We start from the raw sequence: 25,243 nt of genomic DNA on the forward strand, positions 1-25,243 counted from the left end.
CCCTTGCTGGCTTTGAACCTCAGTCGTCTTGTCCCCTGTCAGTAGGATTACAGGTGTGAGCCACTGGTGCTTAACTGCTTTATTTATTTATTTATTCATTCATTCATTCATTAATTTATTGTTTTAAGTTTTTGGTCAGTTGTGGAGCTTGAACTCTGGGTATAGGCACTATCCCTGAGCTCTTTAGCTCAGGGCTAGTGCTCTATCATTTGAGCCACAGCATCACTTCCAGTTTTCTGGTTGTTAACTGGAAATAATCTCACAGACGTTTTTCTTTTTTTTTCTTTTTTTTTTTTTTTTGCCAGTCCTGGGCTTGAGCTCAGGGCCTGAGCACTGTCCTTGGACTTTCTCAAGGTTAGAGCTCTACCACTTGAGCCTCAGCACCACTTCTGGCTTTTTTCTATGTGTGTGGTACCGAGGAATCGAACCCGGGTCTTCATGCATGTTAGGCAAGCACTTTAACCATTAGGCCAAACTCCCGGCCCCTCACAGACGTTTTTCTAGGCTGGCTTTGAACCATGATCCTCAGATCTCAGCCAGGATTACAGGCATGATCCACTATCACCCGGCTCTGGTTTTACAGTTTTCTTTTTTTTAAATCTATCCATCTATATCTATCTATCTATCTATCTATCTATCTATCTATCTATCTATCTATCTATCTATCTGTCTGTCTGTCTATCTTGTGCCAGTCCTGGTACTTGAACTCAGGGCCTGCGCACTGTCCCTGAGCTTCTTTTTGCTCAAGGCTATACTTGAGCCACATCACCACTTCTGGGCTTTTCTGTGTATGTAGTACCGAGGAATCGAATTTAGGGATTTGTGCAAGCTAGGCAAGCACTCTACCACTAGGCCACACTCCTCGCCTTCTGGTTTTATTTTTAACCAGATATTTATTGAGCTTTTTTTTTTCTTTTTTGGTGCAAGTTTCTATGCCAGATTGAATGTTTATATGAAGATATGCAAGACCCAATTCTAAATAAATAGTTACCTCTGTAACTGTGATGTGAGTTAGAATATCGTACCCTAAGTTAATGAAGAGGTGAGCAAGATCACATCTTCTTGGTACAAATGATCCATGACTTCTAAAGGAAGGATTCTATAGTTTTCTCTTGTTTGCTCTGTAGATTTAGTATAGTGTTTAAGAGCCCACCTCTGCCACCTCACAACTATGCAGCTTTGAAAATTTCACTTCTGTGGACCTCAGTTGTCTCATCTGTAAACTGAGAATAATATTATGCCTTCTAGAGTTTATGTAAGTATTCAGTATCTAAATAGATTGATATGGCTAGATAAATGTAAGGAAGGGTGATACAGATTTTTTTGTAATTGGGGCAGGCATTAGAACATGGGTAGCATTTCAGAGTTTTAGAACTAGTAACCTTTGTGTTTTGTAGGCCTATCCCAAAACCATTACAGCTATAGTTATTTCCACTGTTTACAAACAACAGTGACCAAATCCCATAGCTAGTCTTATCTGACTCTTTACTGCCTTAGGTCATAGTTAAGAGACCTTACTATAGTTCTTTGTTTATTCTTCCTTTTTTGTTTTTTTTTTTTTTTTAAATTTTGAGTTCTGGATTTGAATTCAGGGCCTCAAGTTTGTAAGGCTAGCCCAGCCCAGTATTTTTTTTGCCAGTCCTGGAGCTTGAACTCAGGAGACCTGAGCACTGTCCTTGAGCTTTCTTAACGCTCTTTCTCTACCACTTGAGCCATAGCACCACTTCTGGTTTTTTTTTTTTTTTCTGTGTATGTGGTACCAAGGAATTGACCTAGGGCTTTGTGCATACTAGGTAAGCACTCTATGACTAGGCCACACTCCTGGGCCTAGCCTGGTATTTCTTGATTACTAGAAAAGTTAAAAAGTACAACACAACTCTACCAACTCTATGGTAGTAATAATATGCTTATTTTAACTAATAAAATGCTTATTTTACCTGACTGTGATATAGTTTTCTGGGTGACTGCTATGAATACTGTTATGCTTGGTTGAATTTTAGTTATTTCAGTTGAAGGCCTGGGGATTTTTTTAAAATGTTACACATGTGATTGTTTTCTCTAAGTTAGGAGCTTGGGGAAAAACACAGTTATTGCTGGACTTTAATTTTCTTCTAATTAGTGCAACTGAAAACTATATAAGTCATTTTAGGCTGTATATGTCTCTATACATAAAGAATTGGTGAGCCTTTATGTTTTAAGTCGTGACAAATTAGTTATAAGCTGGAGAGTAATTTAGGTTAGGCAAGGGATACTTTTTCCATTGTATTTCCTCCTGGAATTAGTACCATTTTTTTCTTTTAAATTTTTTATTGTAATTAATAAAAGGGTTACATGATATTTGCCAGATATCACATACATTGATACCCTTTCACATGTCTTGGTACCCATTACCCTCTCCCCCACCACCCCCCCACCCGTCTTGGTTTTCCCCCCTTCCCTATCAAATTTCAAATAACCAAATACAAATAAATTCAATATATCAGATCACAAAGTGAGATACTGTAACAATATGAGATACCCAAGAGACAGCAAAGGAGATGAGAGACAACATAGTACATTAAGGACAACAATCATTCGTTATATGGCTTATACATCATATAACCATCTAATAAGGTTATTAGTTTGTGAAACTGAGACCCCAATAGCTCTAAATGTTAACACCTGCCTTTTATTTACCTAAAATGGTTTTAAATGAACAAAAAGGACTCAAACTTTTTTTAAAAAGGTTGTGTTTATAAAAATAATTATTTTAAATATCTAACATAGTTTAAAGATTGTTTGTGCCCAAATTAAACTAGGGCACAAAAACATGGGGCTGTGCCACCTGTAGAATACACTAGTAAATTGGTTGAATTTGTGTACTTGTAATGGAGATTGAATCCAGGTCTTTCTGTAAGCATAAGCATACTGTCTACCACTGAGAGCTAAACCCTCCATCCTTTAGGTCATTTCAATAATAGAATTTTAGATTTTTTTAAAGTATGTTATAACATTAGCATTATAATAGATTAAAATTAGTTTCTATAGCACAAGGAGACCGGTGAAAGATGTTACAGAACTGCAGTGGAAAAATACACCTCCCATAGTCCCTTACTGAGAGTGTAGCTATTGCTTTTAAATACAGCTGGGTTTGAGTGTCTTACATAGCTCCCCCTCTTTGTTGCATCAGCAAATATCCAAGAGCCTGGTAAGCACAGTTACACTATAGCTGGGATCTGTGCAACTCAGGTATTCTCAACTGCCTCCTTTCCCTTCAAGATTACTGACTTTAAAAAAATGTGATTAGAAATTTAAAGGATTGATTTATTTAGGTATAGATCTATAACATAACTATATACAAACAAAGTTGACTGCCCTAGGGTATTAACAATGTTATATACATGCTCTTTGTTCTACATGGAATAATATCAGACCTATATAAATGTCTTTTTATTAGAATAGTTAGCAGTTTTTCTATATTTTTAACAAAATTTGGTTTTAATTAATTGATGCAAGATATACCTGAGTGTTAGAATATATGCATAATACACAAAAAAGGATATGGATCAGCTTTTCACAGTTAACTGGCAGTGGAATGTTCAGATATTTTAAAACATGTTGCTGTATGTTAATTTTCTACTGCATTTAATAGGTTAAAAAATTCCACTTTATAATAATGCATGACTCATTCATTGCTCATTATCTTCCCACTGATTTTTTTTTATCCTTCTCCTTTTTTTTTCTTTTTTGAGCCAGCAAGAAAATTTTACATGAGAGGAGGGAGAAACAGTGAGTTGAAAAACACAGTACTTAAATACTGTTGCTTAATTTTCATTGGCCACCGTAAGAAAGGAGATAACCAATCTAATTCTGCCTCCCCTGACAAATCCCTCCCTTCCCCCTACCTTCCTGCTTTAGGGTTCACCGGGTGTCTGTTGCTAGAAACTGACTGCAGTCAGTATGTAGGCATCTCATTCAGAATGGACATTATTGAATAGAGGAGAAAGCTTTTAGAAATGAATCCAAATTGCATGTGTTTTTAAAAGGATTGATAAAGAGAATGCTGAATGTTTTACATGTTAGCATCGACTGTTTTTATTTTTGTTCAGGCTCTTAAGTTTTCAGAAGCTTAAATATAGAACCTCATTTTGTTAAAACAGGAAGAAAGAAGAATTTGTCTGGTAGTCGGCCTCTCTTGAAGAAGTGCTTCATCACCCTCCTGCACCTCTCTGTGGTGTGGTGTGGCCTCAGTTCTCTGTAGGTTAGGATTCTGAGCTGGTTGCAGAATGCTCATGTGTTAGCTGAATAGAGTTCACCGGTAGACACAGGCCAATACAGGGTTTCTTTCCTTGCTCTGAATTCCAAAATGCCATCCAAAGAGTCTTGGTCTGGGAGAAAAACTAATAGAGCTGCAATTCACAAGTCAAAACAAGAGGGCCGTCAGCAAGATTTATTGATAGCAGCCTTGGGAATGAAACTGGGTTCTCAAAAGTCGTCTGTGACAATCTGGCAACCTCTGAAACTCTTTGCTTATTCGCAGTTGACATCACTTGTTAGAAGAGCGACTCTGAAAGAAAATGAGCAAATTCCAAAATATGAAAAGGTTCACAATTTCAAGGTAAGAATATTTATTTTTAACCTTTTCTTATAAGGAATGTTCATCACTTGGAATGTACAGTGTTAAGGAGTATCTTGTGGTATCTTTTTAAAACTAGGATGACTTGACTAAAATGTTCTCCTATTCAAGGAAAGATGATGTTTTAAGCCTGCTGTATTTTAGGAACAGCTGAGTAGAGCTACTAGAAATCCAATCCCATTTTCTCTATGCTGTGTTAATATTCTGTTTAATCAATGTGTACACACTAGTAAGCCTTGACTGATATTGAAAAGGTCTTATTTAATAGTGGTTTTGGAATTATTTTTATTTGTGATGCAAATTCATCTAAATACCTTTGTTGGCTATTTCAGGGAAGGATTAGATCTTATCTGTTATACATGTGCAGTGCATCTGGATTGAGCAGATGGTCTACATTTCCCATAGTTTCTGCTTTTCTTCTCGGTTAATGAATTGACCATGATGAAAGGAGGATGGCTACTATGGGACTGTTGATGATGCTGACACAAGCAACTTCTATACAGTTTCTGTGTTTGCTCTCACGTTGTCTGTATTTTGTTTTTAATTATTTTTAAATATATTTGATCTTTCACCAACATGCTATATATGTTGATGTAACTTGTGTGCAGATTTTAGAGCACAATATAAGGCCTGAAGTTGTGTCCTTCTCATTCTAATTCAGAGCGTATACAACATGAATTAGTACATAAGACGACCCAGTTATACCTAATAGGAGATGTACTGGCATTTCTATAGTAACTTTCAATAGTTTGACAACTTCATAATGCAGACATAAGTATTTTCAATTTAGACACAGTATCACTTACTTTGTTAGAAAAGGGAGTATTTGATTTTTAGAGGTGTTCAAGCTAGAAATCTTGATCTTTGATTTACGAATTTATTCTGTATATAGAATGCATTGGCTCTGTATACAAGGTGACTTCTTTTCAAGTTTGCAGATCCTTCTGTTTTTTAAATACAAACATTTATTGTATTCAGATGTCAAATACTATGCCCCCTATGTACTCCATTGACATTTATCATAGTGAGTAATATGTTAAAATCGTTAGAACATTTTTTGAGGTTAAGCATAAGTGACTATTGATTTTTACAAAACATTCCTGAATTGTATGGATAGGCTATATGATGATTGATAATATCACAAGATAAACCAAGTAGTATTTTCTTCTTTAAACATTATTAAGGACCTTTCTTTTTAATCAATGTCTTCATTTTAAAATGAAGTTGAGACAATTCAGCAGATTAAATATTTTTGGAAAATATAAATTATGTGGGTATCCACTCTTAAACATATTCTCCATTTATGAACCCAAGTATTCTTGCAACTTACGAGGCTTTGCATTTTTTTTGCATGATATACAACCTGATTTACAGAGTTTGTGCTGGAAAAAGGACTAAAAAAGAGTCCTTTGCAAATATAAAGTTATATATACATGTTAATTCACAAAAATAGTTTTTTGGGTTACTAAGAATTCTATGCACACTCTAAAAATAGTTGATATTTTTAAATCCTTCCCCAACTGTGTGCCCTCTGGTTTGTGCATCAGAAACAGGCCTGTAGAGAGTACCATTTTAGTGCTAGATATATCCTATGTGCTTTTTTTTTTTTGCCAGTCCTGGACTTGAGCTCAGGGCCTGAGCACTGTCCTTGGACTTTCTCAAGGTTAGAGCTCTACCACTTGAGCCTCAGCACCACTTCCAGCTTTTTTCTATGTATGTGGTACCGAGGAATCGAACCGAGGTCTTCGTGCATGCTAGGCAAGCACTCTACCACTAGGCCAAACTTCCGGCCCCTCCTATGTGCTTTTTAAAAAATCAATATTGTTTAAAAGCAAATAGATCTATTGAAGGATTTGCATAAACAAGCATATTCTTTTTTTCCCTAGGTTATATCATCCAAGTATTTCTTAATTTTAACACATAGCTTTAATAAGCAAATTGTATATACAAGAAAGTATTGACTGTGGGATTAGTGTTACTTTTACTTTTATACGAAAACAGTCTTTTTTCTACTTATTTATTTTCCCCTATGCTTGGTTAAAACCTGGGGCACTGGCATGTAAAAGAAGCACTGTGCCACAGAGCTATACTCCTCAATCCTAAGTGGGTTTCTTTTTTAGGCATATAAAAAGCTAGCTAAAAAATTAAAACCACCTACTGCTTGTTCTTAAAAAAATGAAAAGTATGCTTTAGAAAAGAGCCACTGTTAGTGAGCTACATTACATATTTTTTAAGAGTTGCTAATAAGGTCAGATGCATAATTTGATCCATTGTTATTTAAAATTTCTCTGGGGTGGCGTTGCAGGAAAAAAATAAAAAGTCATATATTTGACTTCCAAAAACATCTCCAAAAGAATTCAGACGCTTAGCAGAAACAGTTCTCTCCCACACAAACGCTCACTTTTAGAAGGTCATTCATTGCTGGCAATATGTATGTATAGTTCAGAGGTCTACTGTGGGAAAAGCAGGAACATATCCATAATGGTCATGTCACATGGCCTTGTCAGTGACTGTTTTCTGTGTTATAAAACTGTGTTCTATTCAACCTTGAGCCCACACACCAAAGCTTTATTTCAGTGTGGTTTCCTTTTGCTTCTTGAACTGTGCCTTGTTATGTAATGCTGCTCAGTGGTCTGAACAGCTGTCAAATCCTATTTGTGAAGTAAAGAGCTCCATATACTTTTGTGTAAAAGCCACACAGCAGCAGGACCTACTGCACAAGTATGTTTTGGGGGCTCTTTCATCCCTAAAAAGTACTTCTCACTTTACTATTATGTAACATGGTCTACCTCCCTTTCTCCCTTCTGGTGTTACTTTTACTTTTAAGGATTTGATAAAGAATCTGTCATGGGAAAGATGATTATCTCTCTTAGGAAAGTTATTGTTTTAGAGGTAAATGTGTCACATCCTCTAAAAACTATGACCTTATAGAATGAAATTTTAAAAAGAGCTAGGATTTTAAATGTTTTCATGTATGTACTCTGATTTGAACACCAGACAATGTATACCTATATGAAACATCACAGGATACTCATAAATATGTACTATTTTATGTGTCAGTTAAAAATAACTTTAATATACCCTAGATCAATGAACTACCCTGACCTAATACCATGCAGAAAAAGGTTGGGGACCAAACAGAGGAGCTTCTGACATTAAAAGTTCTCAGTGATTTGCACATACTCCTTCACTAATATTTGCTAAAATATTTCAGTTCCTACACTTAAGAGAAATTTACCATACTATTATTCTCATATGCAGTAATTCTCACAAACCATGACTGTTTATTCTTAACCTGTTTCATGATCTGTCTTTATTCCCCAAGTTGCATGACTGTAATTCTCTCCTGATACTATCTTGCCAGAACAAATTACCTTTTATAAAACTATATAATGATATGCTTTATATTTCTTCCATTCAAGTTGGTTCATATATCATTTTTTAAAATGATTTCAATGGGAGGGACTTTTCTTAGAAACACCTTCTTCTAACCTTTTGGTCTGAAGTCCTCGTAGTATCCATTGTCCATGTTGGCCCATCAGAGATTGGCTTTTTAAATATACATGGGATTTGGCTGGGAGTTTGGCCTCGTGGTAGAGTGCTTGCCTAGCGTGCATGAATACCTGGGTTCAATTCCTCGGTACCACATACATACAAAAAGCCAGAAGTGCTGCTGAGGCTCAAGTGGTAGAGCTCTAGCCTTGAGAAAGCCCAAGTACAGTGCTCAGGCCCTGAGCTCAAACCCCAGGAATGGGGAAAAAATATATGTATATATATGTGCACACACATGGGATTAGCTGTGAGTGGACATATTAAATATTTTCAAAGAAAACACTAACAGTATAAGGATATCTCTTTGTTATTGTATTTTATGGTTGGGATGATGTATAGAGGGGTACTGTTATATTCATCAGGTAGTGGATATATTATTTCTTGAACATTGATACCCCTTCCCATGTTTTTCTCCTACTTTCCCTCCCCCAACCCTCTTCCACTTAGGGCCCTACCACTTGAGCCATAGCACCACTTGAGCCATAGCACCACTTCCTTCTTTTTCTATATATATGGTACCGAGAAATCAAGCCTGGATCTTCAGGCATGCTAGGCAAGCACTCTACCACTAGGCCAAACTCCTGGCTTCAGTGGCCAATTATCTTTCCCAGATTATAGATCCAAGTCTAAAACAAGACTTTCAGTTCCCTTTGATTGTATTTGCTCCATTTTCTAATCATTCATCCTTCAAGTATTTATTGAGCCACTTTTATATCCTTACCACTCTGCTACACGATGTGGCAGGGAAATGAAATAATTTAAAACATACAATCCTGGACTTCTAGACATGCACACTGAATGGGAAGCAATAATATCATGCCTTCTCGAATGACACTGATGAGGGGAACATAATGTGTTGTGCATGTGCACTGGCAGTTACTCAGCTTGTATCATGAATGAATAGTAACATCATACCCCTGAAGATTCTGTAGTCCATATACAAATGTACTACAACGTAGTATTGGTAACTAGAGGCATTAAGTAGTATAGTAGATCTCTAAAACCTATTTATCTTATCTAACTAAAACTTTAGACGTGTTGAACAGCAACTTTCCCTTGTTCCTTTCTCCCATCCTCTTACCGCCATTCTCTTTCTGCCAGTTTGACTATTATAGATTCCTCAAGTATGCATTCACTATTTCATCTAGCATAATGCCCTTCACTTTCCTCTAAGATTTACTTAGGGCAAGATTTTAAATTCTTTTTAAGGTTTGAGTAAGCAATCTATTGTATGTATACATGTATGTTTGCATGAACACACATATAAAACACATTTTATTCATACATCAACATTTTAGATTGTTTTCATATCTGAGATATTATCGATAATGCTGTCATTTACAGAGTGTGTGAGTATTTTGCAGAGATCCCAATCTTATCTCAGTTCTTTTGGATAGATACCCAGAAATGGAATTGGTGGATCAAATAATAGTTTTGCCTTTAATTTTTTTTAGGTACTGTCATATCATTTTATGTTCCCACAAATATTGTCAAGGGTTCTAGTTTCTCCAGATTTTCACCAAAACTTTGCCATCATGTCATTGTGTTTTATAATACCCACTGTAATAAATATGAGCTGATATTCCAGTAGTTTGTATTTGGATTTTGATTTTCTTGATCATTAATAATAATATGCATTATCTTCTTTAGAGAAATGTTCATTCAAGTCTTTTGCCTATTATTTTTTATTTAATTTTTTATTTAATTTAATTTTTATTTTTTTATTGTCGGGGTAATATATAGAAGGGTTACAGTTACATTTACCAAGTAGTTGATGCATTACTTCTAACACATTGATAACCCTTCTCATGTTTTTGTTCCCAATGTGACCCCTTCCTTCCCTCTCTCCCTCTTTTGCCCTTTCCTAACTTTCTTTCCTCCCCTTTGAGATGGAGTGTCACTATATTTTCTAGAGTCTCCTCTAGGCTCCTCAAATGAGTCTCCTATTTCAGCCTCCTACTTAGTTAGCTCTATAGGCACTGTCATACCTGGCTTTACCCATTAAAAAAAAAAAAAGTGCCAGGTGCAGTGGCTCACACCTGTAATCCTAGCTACTCAGGAGGTTGAGATCTAAAGATCACAGGTCAAAGCCAGCCCGGGCACTAAAGGCCATGAGACTCTTATCTCCAATTAACCATTAGAAAAGTGGGTGTGGTGCTGTGGCTCAAAGGGTAGGGCGGTAGCCTTGAGCTGAAGAGCTCAGGGACAATACCTAGGCCCAGAGTTCAAGCCCTATGAGGGAAAAAAAAAAAAAAAATTGGTGATTTTGCTATTAGGTTAGAGGAGTTCATTATAAACAATTATTCCCTCACCAAATGTATGGCTTGCAGATATTTTCTTCTATTCCAGAGGTGGCCTTAATATGTTGATTGATTTTTGTTGCTGTGCAGAAGCACTTAATTTGCTGTAGTCCCACTTATTTTTGCTTCTATTGCTGAAAAATATAGTGTATAGACTTGCAGTTTTTCTTATTAAGAGGCTATTAGTAGAACTTACTAAGGTGTCTAGTTCAAAAATAAAAATAAAAATATGAGGGCTACCTTTGAAACCAAAACATAGGCTTGTCACGGGTGGCTCATACCTGCAGTCCTAGCTACTCAGGAGGCTGAGACCTATAAAGACTGTGGTTTGAAACCAGCCAGGGCCAACAAGTCTAAGGGATTCCATCTTCAATTAACCAGCAAAAGGCTGGAAGTGTGGCCCACATAGCAGATTGCCAGCTATTATTAGTAAGCAAACCAAGCAAGTGTGAGGCCCTGAGCTTAAGCCTCCTGTACTTCTGCTTTTGAATTTTTGAAGAGGGAACCCATGCTCTCTTTCCAAAACCAATCCTGATTTCTTATTTACAGTATCCCAATTTGAGACTTTCTAGCACATAGCTCCACATTATGCAGTATTAATTGTGTCCATCTACTGCTTGATATTTTAGAAAATTTAGTGTCTCTAAAATTAAAACTCAAAGTAGAGAACCAGCTTGGTATATTCTAACAATGACACGTTAAAGATATAAATTCATAGACAGGATGCACAAGATTTGTTTTTGTTTCTGTTTTTTTGTTGTTTTTTTTTTTAGGAAAGTCACCTCCTGTAGCTAATGAAAATCTCAGTAGCCTAAATGTTCTCACCACAAAAATGTTAAATAGTTAATTAGCTTGATTTAGCACAATTTTTATAGACTTTAAAAATAACAATGCTGGGACTAAGTGGGCCCAGTGGTAGAGTGTTTTCCTTGCATGTGTGAGGCCCTGCATTCAGTTCCTAGCACCATATGAACACACTGATAAAAGTTTATACATGAAAAATACATAATTAAAACTTTAAAAAATTGTCATCTTTTTAGAAGTCTGTTTCCTAAAAACTTTTGTTTGAGTTGACACAAGAATTTGTCTTTTTCAAAGTAAGACTTGTAGTGTCTTCTGTTATATATCCATTCTCCCACACAAATGCAACTGAACATTGAATCTTAGTTCATTTTTGCTCTTGTTGTTGTTGCTGTTGTTAACAGCAACATATATATATATATGTTAATAGCATATATACATATATATATGTAGAACTATGTTGCTGTTTTCCAAGCTTTGTTTAACTTTGTTTCTGATGCACTGGCATCATTCTCTAGATGACCCAAAATCTCACTTGAAGTTAAGCCTATATGACTCTGATAAGGCTAGCAGTGCTTATAGCAGGGCACATACACTGTAATATCTTAGTTCAGTTATTGTCTCATCTATCAAATTCCCTGTATATCAGTAAACTTACCTTTAGTCAGCATTCATCATTGTATAATGATACAATGCAAAAAAAAAGATTATCTTCAGCAGATAATTCAAATGGCAGGAGTAAGAAAAGAATATATATAAACAAAGGAAATAGAATGAAGTTTTTAAAATAGTAAAGGGAATACATGTATTGTCTTTTTTCTTGAATATTTAAACATTATAAATTATTTTTCTGAAAGACACCATTTCATTAGATTTGAGGGGAGGGGTTGTAATCCCTCTTCTAATATTAAAATTCTCATGGGTGTAAAATTGAAAACTTAAAAATGGCAGGACATGACTCAGTAAGATTCTACTCTTAAAAATTACTGCTTTCTGGGGCCAGGAGTTTGGCCTAGTGGTAGAGTGCTTGCCTAGCATGCACAAAGACCCGGGTTCAATTCCTTGGTACCACATACATAGAAAAAAACCAGAAGTGATTCTTAGGCGTAAGTGGTAGAGCTCTAGCCTTGAGAAAGTCCGAGGACAGTGCTCAGGCCCTGAGCTCAAGCCCAGGACTGCTCGAGCCCAGGACCGACCAAAAATAAAAAATATTGCTCCCTCATCCACACCCTTTCTATATTTTTATTTTCATTTGGGAGAAAAAAATAGAATTATATGGAGTCCTCTAGACATAAAAGTTTTAAGTAAAAAAAAATAGATGTATATTTTAGTCATGAAGAGAGAGGCTTCTTTTCATTTCATGTGATAGCCTCTAATGTGCTATATTAGAAATAATATTTGGGCTACTCATGTGAATAGATTTCCCTGAACCAAGCCTAAAATGCCATGCATCCTCTTCCTCTGTTTTAGAACTACCTCTTTTTGAAGTACTAAGTAGGACATAACCATGGCCTGTGCCTGTGTTTCTCTCCAGTATACATTCCCCTGTTCATGAAGAGAAGTTCTTCTCTGGGAGGCATGCTAGTTTGCTTTGCTGACTGCTGTGACAGCTCATTACTCTGTAGTCGTGTGATACTGCTTCACTGGGTTTAAAGGGGAAAAAAAAAAGAAAGAAAAGGAGCCCATGAATGATAGTTACCATTTGGCAGTACAGTTAGAAGACAGCATTGTAAGTGTTAGAATGGCTAACCCATACTGGCTGAGGCCAAAAAAGACAATTATTGTGTCATGCAGTATAAAAAGTCCAGCATTAAAGATGTCCTTTGACACGGGCCTAAAATGGCCACCAGAATATGGTCTTTAATGTTAGGAATTTGGGTGACAAGATGGCTGCTAGAACCTTTAGCTCTAGCCAGCTTCTAGACACTGCACAAATAGATAGTTTTTTGTTTTCTTTTCTAAGACTCCAAGGCTGGCAGTCATTCCTGTAATTATGCCCACTTTTTTACCAGTAGTCATACTCAGGAGAATACATGCTGATTGGCTGAGATGTAGATTATATACTTTATATCAAACTTTATCAAGATGAGGAACATTATTGAAAATAAAAGGTAAAATTCAAGAGGAGAGAATAATTATAATTTATATGCATCTAATAACAGATTCAAAATATATAAAGCAACAACTGACCTGAAAGTAAAATAGACAAGTTCACAGTTATAGCTCGAGATTTCAACATTTCTCTCTGTCTCTGTCTTTTTCTGTCTCTGTCTGTCTGTCTGTCTGTCTGTCTATCTATCTATCTATCTATCTCTCTCTCTCTCTCTCTCTCTCTCTCTCTCTCTCTATCCATCTATCTTTGTCTTTTTTCTGGGCCTGGACACTGTCCCTGAGCTGCTTTTGCTCAAGGCTAGCACTCTAGCACTTGAGCCACTGTGCCACTTCTGGCTTTTTTGAGTAGTTATTGGAAATAAGAGTCTGGCTTTCTGGGCTGCTTGCCTGTGCTGGTTTTAAAGCACAATCCTCAAATCCCAGCTTCCTGAGTAGCTAGGATTACAGTGGTGAACCACCAGTGCCTGCCCTTCTTTATTTCTCTCTCTGGTAGATAGAAGAAACCTGAAAAGAATAAAGACAGAAAGCCTGATCAACCAGTTTGACCTCATATCTACAGAGCACTCTCCTCAGTGAAATACTTTTCAAGTGAATCTGAAAGATGTGTAAAGCTAGGCATATCCTGGGCTATTGATACTAAAAAAACAAATATCCATGAATTGAAAAGAATTGAAATCATGCAGGGTATATCCTTATACAACAGGATTAAAAACTTTTCTAGAAAAAGAATGAATATCAATTAGATCAAATAATGGAAAGAAATATTAAAGTACATCAGTCAGTGAAGCAGAAGAAAATCATTAAAGAAAAATCAAAATCTTTTTACTGGGCTGTAATGCAGGTTAAAGCATTTACTTGGGAGGAATCTTTTTTATGCTGGCATCAAACCCATTGTTTCCCACATGCTTGGCAAGTGTTCTGCCATTGAGCTACTCCTCGGCCACAGAGTTTAATGATTTCCTGTGCACTTTAGCCAAACCTTTTATCCTTATATATTCTAGAAGTATTTCCATTCCTATTGTAGTATGTGTTAACAATATTTCTCTAGATGACTCCTGTACCAAGCCAGATAGAAATTGAAAATTACTTGTGTAGAAGTGTTAAATTAGTGCAGATTTGCTTCATAGACTTGTGGATTTTATCTGAGTGCCAGTGGCTCATGCCTGTAATTCCAGCTACTCAGGATGCTAAGACATGGAGACTTGTGCTTCAGAGTCAACCCAGGAAAACAAAAGTCCAAGGCTGTTATCTCCAAAATAACTAGAAAAAAACTGGGCTAGAACTGTGCCTTAAATGGTAGAGCATCGTCCATGAGCCAGCAACCCAAGCAAGCCTGGGGCCAGATTTAAACCAGAGAGGGCAGAAGAAAATAGTTTTAAGATAATGTGGACTGGAGCTGCACATAGTGGCTCATGCTATTGTTGCTGCTAGCTACTCAAGACTTTAAGATCAGGAAGACTGTAACTCCAGACTAGCTGGGGCAAAATGTTCAAAAGACCCTATCTCAATGTAGGCACAAAGTCAAGCCTGTAATTGCAGCTATTCAAAAGCAGGAGGATTATGTTTTAAGCCAACCTCACAAAAATTGAAACCCTATTTTTTAAAAAAATAAGCCCAAAAGGACAGTGTACGTGGCTCAAGTTGTATGGAGTACCTGCCTAGCAAGCACAGGCTCTGTATTTAAGCCCCAGTACAGCCCTCCAAAATGGATGATGTGGATTGGTCTGAGATTGTCCCACATTGTTCAGTTTACCTATTACCGTAGCATAGAGATTTCCTGTCTAATTGTAAAGTGCTTTTGATTACACAACAATGTTGGTTAATTTGTTTTCTTTTACTATTATATCTATACAACTGGAAGATTGATAGTTTAGTATTGGTTCAATGTTGTTCGTTTTTTACTACTCATATTTAAGTACAGATTCAGTCATCCAAGTAATGAAATGAACTCTCAAAGTAGAAATGTTTGTAGGTTATACCATTAGACAATTTTGTGTGCCTTGAAGATGATTCAGTTTAGTGGTAAACCTATTGGGGGAAATAAATTAAAATAACACATTTTAACACTCATATTTTGGAATGGAAAGGTTTTTTTAAAAAACATTGGGTATCTTTATTATAGCATGTTTATTATGTAATCTGTGCTTGGTATAATGATCTAAAAATAGGATTGTTTTAGCTTTTTGATTTCTAGGTTGTAAGGTGATGATAATGTGTAGTGGAAAAGGGCTATTTCAGCTCAGGACAGAACACTGACACTAGAATTGTGCTCTAGAATTAGCATGATCATGCACGATTCTGAGCAAATTCACTTATTTGTACTATAATAATTCGGTTGTAATTTTAGAGATAATGTCTCCATCATGGAATAGCATTGTTTAGGGAAATAGGTAGATGAGGGAATCCATTAAATAATAAAAGTAAAGCTCTCTGAAATTTGCTGAATGTACTTTTTTTCTGTTCCTGTGGCTTTAGTTTGGGACTCTGTCCCCTGTACACAAGGCTAGTGCTGTGCCACTTAAGCCACAGCACTACTTTCAACTTTTTCTGAGTAGTTTATTGGAGATAAGAGTCTCACACACTTTCCTGCCCAGGCTGGCTTTGAGATCTTCAGATCTCATCCTCCTGAGTAGCTAGGATTACAGGCATGAGCCACTAGTACCCAGCTATGAACATATTCTATAATATTCTTATGAGTGAAATAATTTGTTATTTTGTCTTCACACTTAAAGTATTTTATATACCATTTATAAATGTTCTTCATGTGAGGCCAGGAGCATAGCCTAGTGGTAGAGTGCTCACCTAACATGCATGAAGCCCCAGATTTGATTCCTCAGTACCACATACACAGAACAAGCCAGAAGTAGTGCTGTGGCTCAAGTGGCAGAGTGCTAGCCTTGAGCAAAAAGTGTCCAACAACAGTTCCCAAACCCTGAGTTCAAGCCCCAGGACTGGCTAAATAATAAATATTTTTCATGTGGGAACCAAACTATGTTTTTATGCTGTTTTAATGATTGCCTTATGAGTAAAGCAAAATTAATATTTTTATATTCTGACCATATTATCTCAACTTTCCAGTTCATTTCTCAAAGTTGAGGACATTTATTTTTAGTTTGGGCAATTTAAGTCTAGTAGGCTTTTATGGCATTTTCCTCAGTATTGAACAGCTTTCCCACTATTGAAACATTAAATCACTAATTTTCTGTCCTTTTTCAGTTATACCTCTGTCCTTGATACTTCTCCGTGTTAACCACTACTCCAGTAGTATGTGCCTCATAGATCTTGCACACCCTCCCTGTAACATCATCTTTGTAACAGCTAGCTGCAGAGGTTGGCAGCATCTGTACTCTCCTCCTAGTCAAAGCTCCGATCACTGTTCATAGCTACATTTCTTCCCTGCTGTGGTCACCATGCTGCACATCCATTCCATCCACATGTCCAACCTACTGTCATTGTACCCAAAGCTCATTGTGTTTGTGGCAAATTGTACTCAAGAGTCTGCAGATGGCTATTGCTTTTGAACAGATTTAACTAAACAAGTCAAGATATCTTGCCTGGTATTAAAGACACTCCTATTTAATTGCTTTCCCTGCCTTTTTTTGCAGGAGTCCCTGTGCATTTTCATGTGTTTAATGCTAATGATCATGGCTAGTGTTATATGCATTCTCTGTTCATGGATGATCAAAGTACTTTAGCTGAAATGACAGATTTAGGGCTAAAAATGATAAATTTCTTATTATATGGGTCAAAATTAAAAATGTAGGTTTGACCTAGTGGCAGAGTGCTTGCCTAGCATACACAAAGACCCCAGTTCGATTCCTCAGTACCACATACATAGAAAAAAAGCCAGAAGTGGTGCTGTGGCTCAAGTGGTAGAGCACCAGCCTTGAGAAAGCCCAAGGACAGTGCTCAAGCCCCTAATTAAACGCCCAGGACTGGCAAAAAAATTAAAAAATTTCCTGGTGATACTAATGTTGGTCATTTAGAACGGTGGATTCTGGTCCAGCAGGTGGTACACACATGTTATCCAGGCACTTGGGAGACTGAGGCAGTAGGATCAGCAATTCAAGGCCAGCTTGGAAGGCGCATAGTGACTTTTGGGCCAACTTGGACTAAATAGCAAGTGCTGGTAAATAATAACAATAATAATAATAATAGGAGTGCATTCTACTTGCCCTGACAATAGAAATGGGGGCGTGAGGGGAAAATACCTGCCTATCTACTTTCCCTTCATTTCATCTTAATTATATGTTCCTGCCATTGCCCAATACTGTGCTGGAGGACTGACTTGTCAGAGCTGCAACTGAAATGTCATTGTTACTTTCCTCAATAAAATTTCTAATGTTCTTGTTGCCCCCAGCATGGTTTCCACTTGCAGCTGTGTTTTTTTTGGGGGGGGGGCGGGGAGGCCAGTCCTGGGGCTTGACTCAGGGCCTGGGCACTGTCATTGAACACTTTTTGCTCAAGGCTAGTGCTCTGCCACTTGAGCGACAGCGCCTCTTCCAGCTTCTTCTGTGTATGTGGTACCAAGGAATTAAACCCAGTCCATGACTAAGAATCAGTGATTGAAATGAAGAACAAGGAATGGGGAAGGAAAGACCTAACAGCATTCTGGAGTGAGGAAAAACAAATATGAAGGCTTTTATATTAAAAATCCTATGAGAAATGATGCTGTCACAAAATGAGTGTCTATTATATATGTTGTCAAATAAGTAGTGTGACTCCTTAAATACAGACCAGTTACCCATTACTAATGGGTGTCTACTACAGATGTGATTGTCTTTCAGGCAAAAACAGTTCTTGCTTAGAGGGCACAGTGGCATATCTGCAATCCCAACACTGGGAGGCAGAGGCAAAAGTACTGTGAGTTCCAGGCCAGCCCAGATACATAATGAGACCCTATTTGGAGAAAACAAAAAGCAAAACCAAAACAAAACAAACGGGTAGAGTGCTACTGTTGTAATCTTGGGATATGGGCCCAAGATCTTTTGATCCACTTGAAGCCTTCTTTGCCATGATCCTCTCTAATTCTTTTTTTTTTTTTGCCAGTCCTGGGCTTGAGCTCAGGGCCTGAGCACTGTCCTTGGACTTTCTCAAGGCTAGAACTCTACCACTTGAGCCTCAGCACCACTTCCGGCTTTTTTTTTCTATATATGTGGTACCAAGGAATCAAACCCGGGTCTTCATGCATGCTAGGCAAGCACTTTAACCACTAGGCCAAACTCCTGGCCCTCTAATTCTTTTTTTAGCAATAGAGTCACCAAAATACAATTTTTCACCTTTTATGTTTTGAATGCCCACTAAATACTGATTAATTTTAAAATAGGAAATTAAAATATCTAGCTAAATTACTAGCAGTTATTTGTTCTTATTGAATTTTTTGCTGTAAATAAGTGCTGTTTCCATTGTGTTTTTACAGCAGGACAACTGAGAGCTGGTTTTCAATTACATAATTGCATATTTTGGGGGAAGGGTATAGTATTTCAGTGTAATATACAATATGTAATAACTAGAGTAAGTAGCATCTCTATCACCTGAAACATTTATCACTTCCTTGTGTTGAAAACATTCAAAAATTCTCTCTAGTAACTATTTTGAAGTGCACAACTAATTTTAGTGGGCTCAGAGCTTTTGTTCTCACACAGCTTGCTTGCATAAGTTTGGTCTTACCACTAGAGCTACATGTTCATCTTTTTACTGGTTAATTAGAAAAAGTCTCGCAGACTTCTCTTCCCAAGTTTGCGTCAAACCATAATCCTTAGTAGCTTCCTGAGTAGCAGGGATTACAGGCATAAGCTACCAGTGTCCAGCTGCAATTGATTTTTAAAAAGACCTATTTTTCTGAGTTGACCAATTGTAGTTCTCCTAGTCCTTCCTCAAACTCATCTGCTTGTAAATGAACTCATTTCCTCATGCACACACTGTATCAAATATGGACTCCCTTTTCTCTATGGCTTCAAACTCAGCTGGTCCTGGACAGCCTCCTGCTGAGAGGATGTTCCCTCTTCCCTCCCATCTCCTCTCATTTAAAGGTAACCACTTGCTTGGATTCCAGCTCTAGATCTGTCCCATGAATCTTCAGTGAGCTGTTTCCACTCTTCCAAACAGTTCCCTCTACCTTTGTATCCCTGTTAATGTCATTTCCCCCAAGCGCCTTAACAACTAGCAGAGATTCTTCCCTCCTTTACCTCCAGTTCCACTAGTTCCCAAGTCTCTTGATTCTGCCTCCTAAATCACTCCAGTCTGCCTGTCCCTTTCTCTCATACTGACCTCCCAAGTCATATCCACATCACCTAATGCCTTGATGGGTGCAACAGTATTCTAGCTAGTCTGTTTTCTTTTGCCTGTCACTGTATTTAAAAAGCTCTAGTGAACCTTCATTGCTCACTAGGAAAATGTACCTTTGTAGGCATGACAAGGGTCCTTCTGCCTTCCCTGTGGTCTTTCACTATGCCAGCCATTATCTCATCCCCCCTGACTTTCTAAGCAACTCTACAACCACCACATCATTGCTTTCATGCCTTCTGCCTTGGGTTTCCTTGAAACAGCCTTTCCAAATGCACCTAGCTCATTTAAGCACACACATACTATTCATGCACCAATACACACCTGTCCATTCTGTGGTCCCAATCTCCTCCAGTGGCTGAGCTCAGCTCAGGCTGCATCTTCAGCCTGAGCAGTGCCCTACCCTCTCACTAAAGCTCTTAACACTGTATACCAGGAAACCTACCTGAATTCCCTAAATGTATACTTCAATATCTCTGTCATCACTTCGTATTTATGATGAGTAAAAAATGCTTAATTAATGAAAGAAGATCCAAAAGGCAATACTAAGCTAATTTTACAAACCCACCTCAGTGCCGTGAGGTCAGAAATTATAGAACAAAGGAAACCCAAGTAAGTACAAAATTTTGATGAAAAATTCCAAAGGGAACCAGTTAACTGCTAAACAACTTTGGCAAGCTTCTGTTACATGCCCTCTTTCTAATACAGTTTTCCTAGTAGCTACACAAGCCACATTCTAAGTGATTAAAAACAAAAAACAAACCTAAATTGCTCAAAATACCTTTATGACAAAGCTGTGCCAAGAATGGAGTATAGAAATAGCAATTTCCTAATAACTATTTTCTGAAATCATCTATTCTTTGATTAGAAGCATGGCCTGCATGGACAGTTAAAGCTTCCTTCCTCCCAGATGTAACAGTTCCACACTCACCACTTTCAAGAAGGAGAGGAAAAGAATGAGTTTTGTTGTAACATATCTGATAGTCAGTGCTGTTTGCCTCAAAATCTTTTTGTGTAAGAAAATATCAGCTATTTTGTCTGCTCTTTGAATATAGCTTTCAGACATTTTATCATATGAGAACTGGTAGGTACAAGATAATTCTTGAGATTTTCTCTATACTTTTATTCTGGTTTTATTCATCTCATCAAGTATATAATACTAAATTATCCTGAGACCTGGCAGCCTGCAGGCCAATTTGTGTCTCAAGAGCGTCTAAGATTAACTTCACAGTCCTATAGACTGGTTTCAGTTATATAACTCTTAGCATAAATCAGTGCTAGCTACTTCACATTCCCACCAAAGTGAAGCAAGATTACATTCTTATCCACTGTATTCACTCTGAGAAATGTAGACACATACAGGGACATCACAAGGATCTTACTGTTGATCTTGGGCTCTGCCTCAGCAACTCCAGGAAATGCTTTCAGTTTCCCGGCTCTGAACATCATTAACAACCCAAAAGCAACTGTGTCTGCATTCCTGACCCTTTCCCATAAAAGATATAAAAGGGATTATGACATACTTTCCTAAGTCAGTATAAAAATTTGTGCTCAGGCCTGTAATCCTAGGGAGGCTGAAATCTGAGGATCACAGTTTAAAGCCAGCCTGGGTACAAAAGTCCATGAGACTCTTATCTCCAGTTAACCACCATACGTGGCACTGTGGCTCAAAATGATAGAGCTCTTCAGCCTTGAGCTCAGGGATAGGATCAAGGCCCAAAGTTTAAGCCCGAAGACCAACCAAAAAAAATTGTAGCCACATTTGCTTGGTAACAGCCATAGTCAAAAACACATAGCTACTTTGAATGAGCCCCACTGCAGTCTCATGGATAATTTGGCTAAAGTTGAATTTTGACTTGCTGATTCTAATATATACATCTTCTTTTGCATTTTAACATCTCTAAAATTGAGATTTATCTTTTAATCATAGTTTTTTAAATGGAGCATATGTGTTAAATCACATTTGAGACATCTTAAGTCTTAAAAATTTGTATTTATAGCACACACACACATACACACACATCCTAAAACCATTTACTTGGTTTCAAAGGTCTAGTCAATATATTAATATAATAATAGTGAAAAATTACAATCTTAGCTGTGTGTTTCATTATTTGCAAGTAGCTGTTTTGATAAATGCATGTGTTCAAAACACCTCATCATACTTTGTGATTTTTTTCACTCTTGTTTTACTGTTTTCTGCAGGAGTGAAATCATGTATAAGAAGTTATTCTGAGTGAGTCTAATTTGATGAAAACCAGTGATGTCCTTGAACCTCCTTTTTGTTCATTTCTGTAGTGCACTGTCAGCTCAGAAACCTCAAATTGTTAGTATTAATATTCATATGTTATTTCTATGTTATTCTTTAATGTTCAGAGTTTAGATTCAGCTCTAGCTGTATGGGCACTTGAGAACCTGAGGCAGGAGCATCTCAAGTTCTAGGGCAGCCTGAGAAAATAGGAACTCACTCCAAAAAAGAGGGAATGAAATTATAGGTATCTTAATGTCCTTGGGACATTTTTTTTAGGGAAAAGGAAATCAAATTACTAAATCCTTAGGAGTTGGAATGTTTATAGTGAATAATTACTCAGAATTTCTGATTAGCTATAGCTTCTGTAGCTAGTAAGATGGATTCATTCTCTTTGTTAACATAATAAAAATCAAATGTTTTAAACAGAAACCGGTACTTTTTGGTGATTTAGTTGTAGCTAGTCAGTTAATCAGTAACATGTGTAACCCACTGTGGTAACAGAAGGTGGTTCATCTGACAAAATCCTTGCAAATCCAACACATATTCTATTTTTCTTTTCCTTGTTTATGTTAACATGTTCACAAATGTTGGTATTTGGGTAAGATAGAAGAGGCCGCTTATGCCTGGGGAGGCTCATTGGAAAATTTCACTGTAGAAATTGCTTCCAACAGTAAATTGCAAAATATCGATTTGATTTGTCATCACTTCTTAAAGAGGAAGTCAAGCTTCAAAAAAATGTTAACTGTTTATCAATTCCACTCAAATGAAGTTCTTCTAAATGTAGCTCTGTTGCCTCTTTCACAGATTTGGCTTATGCACCTGCTTTGATATGAAACAATGTCACCTATGTGTTTAACCTTCTCCTCACTTGGCTGTTTCTTTTTCAGGTCCATACGTTCCGAGGGCCACACTGGTGTGAATATTGTGCCAACTTCATGTGGGGTCTCATTGCTCAGGGAGTGAAATGTGCAGGTGAGAGCACATTGTTCCTCTCTCCACTGGTTGTGCTGTGAAGTTCTAAGGAATAAAGTGTTAGGAGACTCACTGTTAAACACATACTGGAGCCCAGTCTACTCTCATGTATTTGTGCCTGGCTGCATTCTTAGGCATCCAATTGGAAATTAAGATTTTACTTGCCCTTAACCTAGCACTTAAAGGGGTAGAAGAAGAGTAGGTATCTAGTCCAGATACCTGGTCTCTCCAGAAAGGAGAGAAGTCAACTTGTTTTGAAAGCCTAACAAAGTGAGATGAAAGTAAGGCAGTTATATTTAATACTTTGCCTTTGATGTTGCAGTAACTAAATTTATAAAAGTGAATCTTTTTAAGCAGTGCACTGGGACTTAAGATTGTTTCCTTGGAAACAGAATTTTAGATAACATGTTAATCTGGATTGTCCTTACTAAAAATTTTTGTGAAATCAAAGCTTTTAAAAAAATTGTGAATTTATCTTCAAAGATAGTTACCAAGTTCTGAAATTTCACTTAGTCACTAATACTTCCGTTGTGACATTTTGAAATCTTGAATATACCAAATCTGTTTTGTAAAATATGACCATGGTATTTGAGGTTTAAATTTAGAAACTTTAAGATTCATGCATAAAAAAATACCCAACATGGTAGCACATTTTTAAGACTTGAATTGGTTTTCCCAGATTATAATCATATTTAGTCCTAAATAATTGTGATTTTCTCTGTTCTAATGTGCATGCACACATGTATATACACACACATAAAATGCATTGATTCAATGAGGTAGTTTATTAAATGAGTAGTTAATCAGATCTTATGAAACTTATTTGTTTAGAACAACTATTTCATATTTTTTCATTTATTCAAACTGCTGAGGTTAAAAAAATAATCATTTATTTTACATGTATAGTATTTGATCATAAAATTTCTTTCTGCTGTTTTAGTTGTAGAACTTAAATATCTTCTTACATGTCCTTTAAAATATAGCTTTACATTAAAAATATTTCCTAAGTGAATTATTTCAAAACGATAACTAGCATCAGACATCACTGAAGCATTCTCATTTCTGTTGTGGCATGATTTTTAAATACAATATTGTTTTTGTCTATTATATGTAGAAATTTTTGTGGTTTGCCTTTTCATATTTCTAAGTTGCATTTGTGTGTGTGTGTGTATGTGTGTGTGTGTGTGTGTGTGTGTGTGTGCATGCGCGCGCGCACAACAGTCCTGGGGCTTGAACCCAGGGCCTGGACACTGTCCTTTAACTCAAGGCTAGCCCTCTACCACTTGATCCACAGTGCTACTTCTAGCCTTTTCTACTTACTAAGAAATCAAACCCAGGACTTCATGCACAGTAGGCAAGCACTCTATCACTAAGCCACTTTCCCAGCCTAATTGCATTTTCTTAGACTAGCAAAGTACAGTCTATGTTCCCTGTGACTCAGTGGTCCAAATCAGTCTTCTTTTGGTTACTGTTCCCTGCCTCACTAGATTTTTTTTTTTTTTGGTCAGTCATGGGGCTTGAACTCCAGTTCTGTGTGCTGTCCCTGAGCTCTTTGGCTCAAGGCTTGCATTCTACCACTTGAGCCACAGTGCCACTTCCGGTTTTCTGGCAGTTAATTGGAGATAAGAGTCTCACCAACTTGCATGTTGGGGCTCGCTTTGAACCTTGATCTTCAGATCTCAACCTCCTGAGTAGCTAGGACTACAGGTGTGAGCCACTGGCACGCGGCTCTCACCAGATATTCTAAAGTTGCAAGAGCCATGTTGAAAACTCCCTTCATCAGAGAACAGGATAGGAATACCCCTAATTGTGGACTTTGAACTGTGCAGAAGTACTAGTTGCACCTTGGCTTGGGACTCATAAGGAATCCTTACTATTACGACTTACTGTGTAGTCAAAATGAGGAGTCTCAAAAGACTGTGGTTTTGTCTTTGAACTAGAGAGGAACAGTGTAGACTAGAAAGTGTTGATAAAGTGATGGATTTAAGAATATTTTACCTTGTGGTTTTTCAAAAGCAAATGAAATATTGTTTCCAAAGCAATCATCATTTACTCAAGCACATACCTGTAATCCCAGTGCACAGGGTCGATAAGGAGGATATCAAGGCTAGCCTGGGCTACATGGGGAGATCCTATCTCAAATATTAAAAAAAGTTGGCCTGGAGTTTGGCCTAGTGGTAGAGTGCTTGCCTACCATGTACGAATACCTGGGTTTGATTCCACATACATAGAAAAGGCCAGTGCTGCTTGGCTCAAGTGGTAGAGCTCTAGCCTTGAGAAAGTCCAAGGACTTTGAATTCAGGCTCTGAATTCAAGCCCCAGAACTGGCAAAAATAAAATAAGCTGGGCACAGTG

At 37.2% G+C, this 25,243-nt stretch overlaps 1 protein-coding gene across 2 annotated transcripts in view; it reads left to right on the forward strand.

Moving 5' to 3' along the window:
- Positions 1–25,243, forward strand: part of Chn1 (chimerin 1) — a 137,810-nt gene that overhangs the window by 92,885 nt on the left and 19,682 nt on the right. For both annotated transcript variants that reach the window (XM_090342602.1, XM_090342603.1), the window contains exons 7-8: positions 4,520–4,597; positions 22,804–22,888. In XM_090342602.1, coding sequence (XP_090198728.1) covers positions 4,520–4,597; positions 22,804–22,888 — 163 coding nt within the window. The remainder of the gene's footprint in view (positions 1–4,519; positions 4,598–22,803; positions 22,889–25,243) is intronic.

This window comes from Megascapheus bottae, chromosome 12, assembly GCF_031878675.1.
Source record: "Megascapheus bottae isolate mThoBot1 chromosome 12, mThoBot2.hap1, whole genome shotgun sequence".
Taxonomy (NCBI): Eukaryota; Metazoa; Chordata; class Mammalia; order Rodentia; family Geomyidae; genus Megascapheus; species Megascapheus bottae.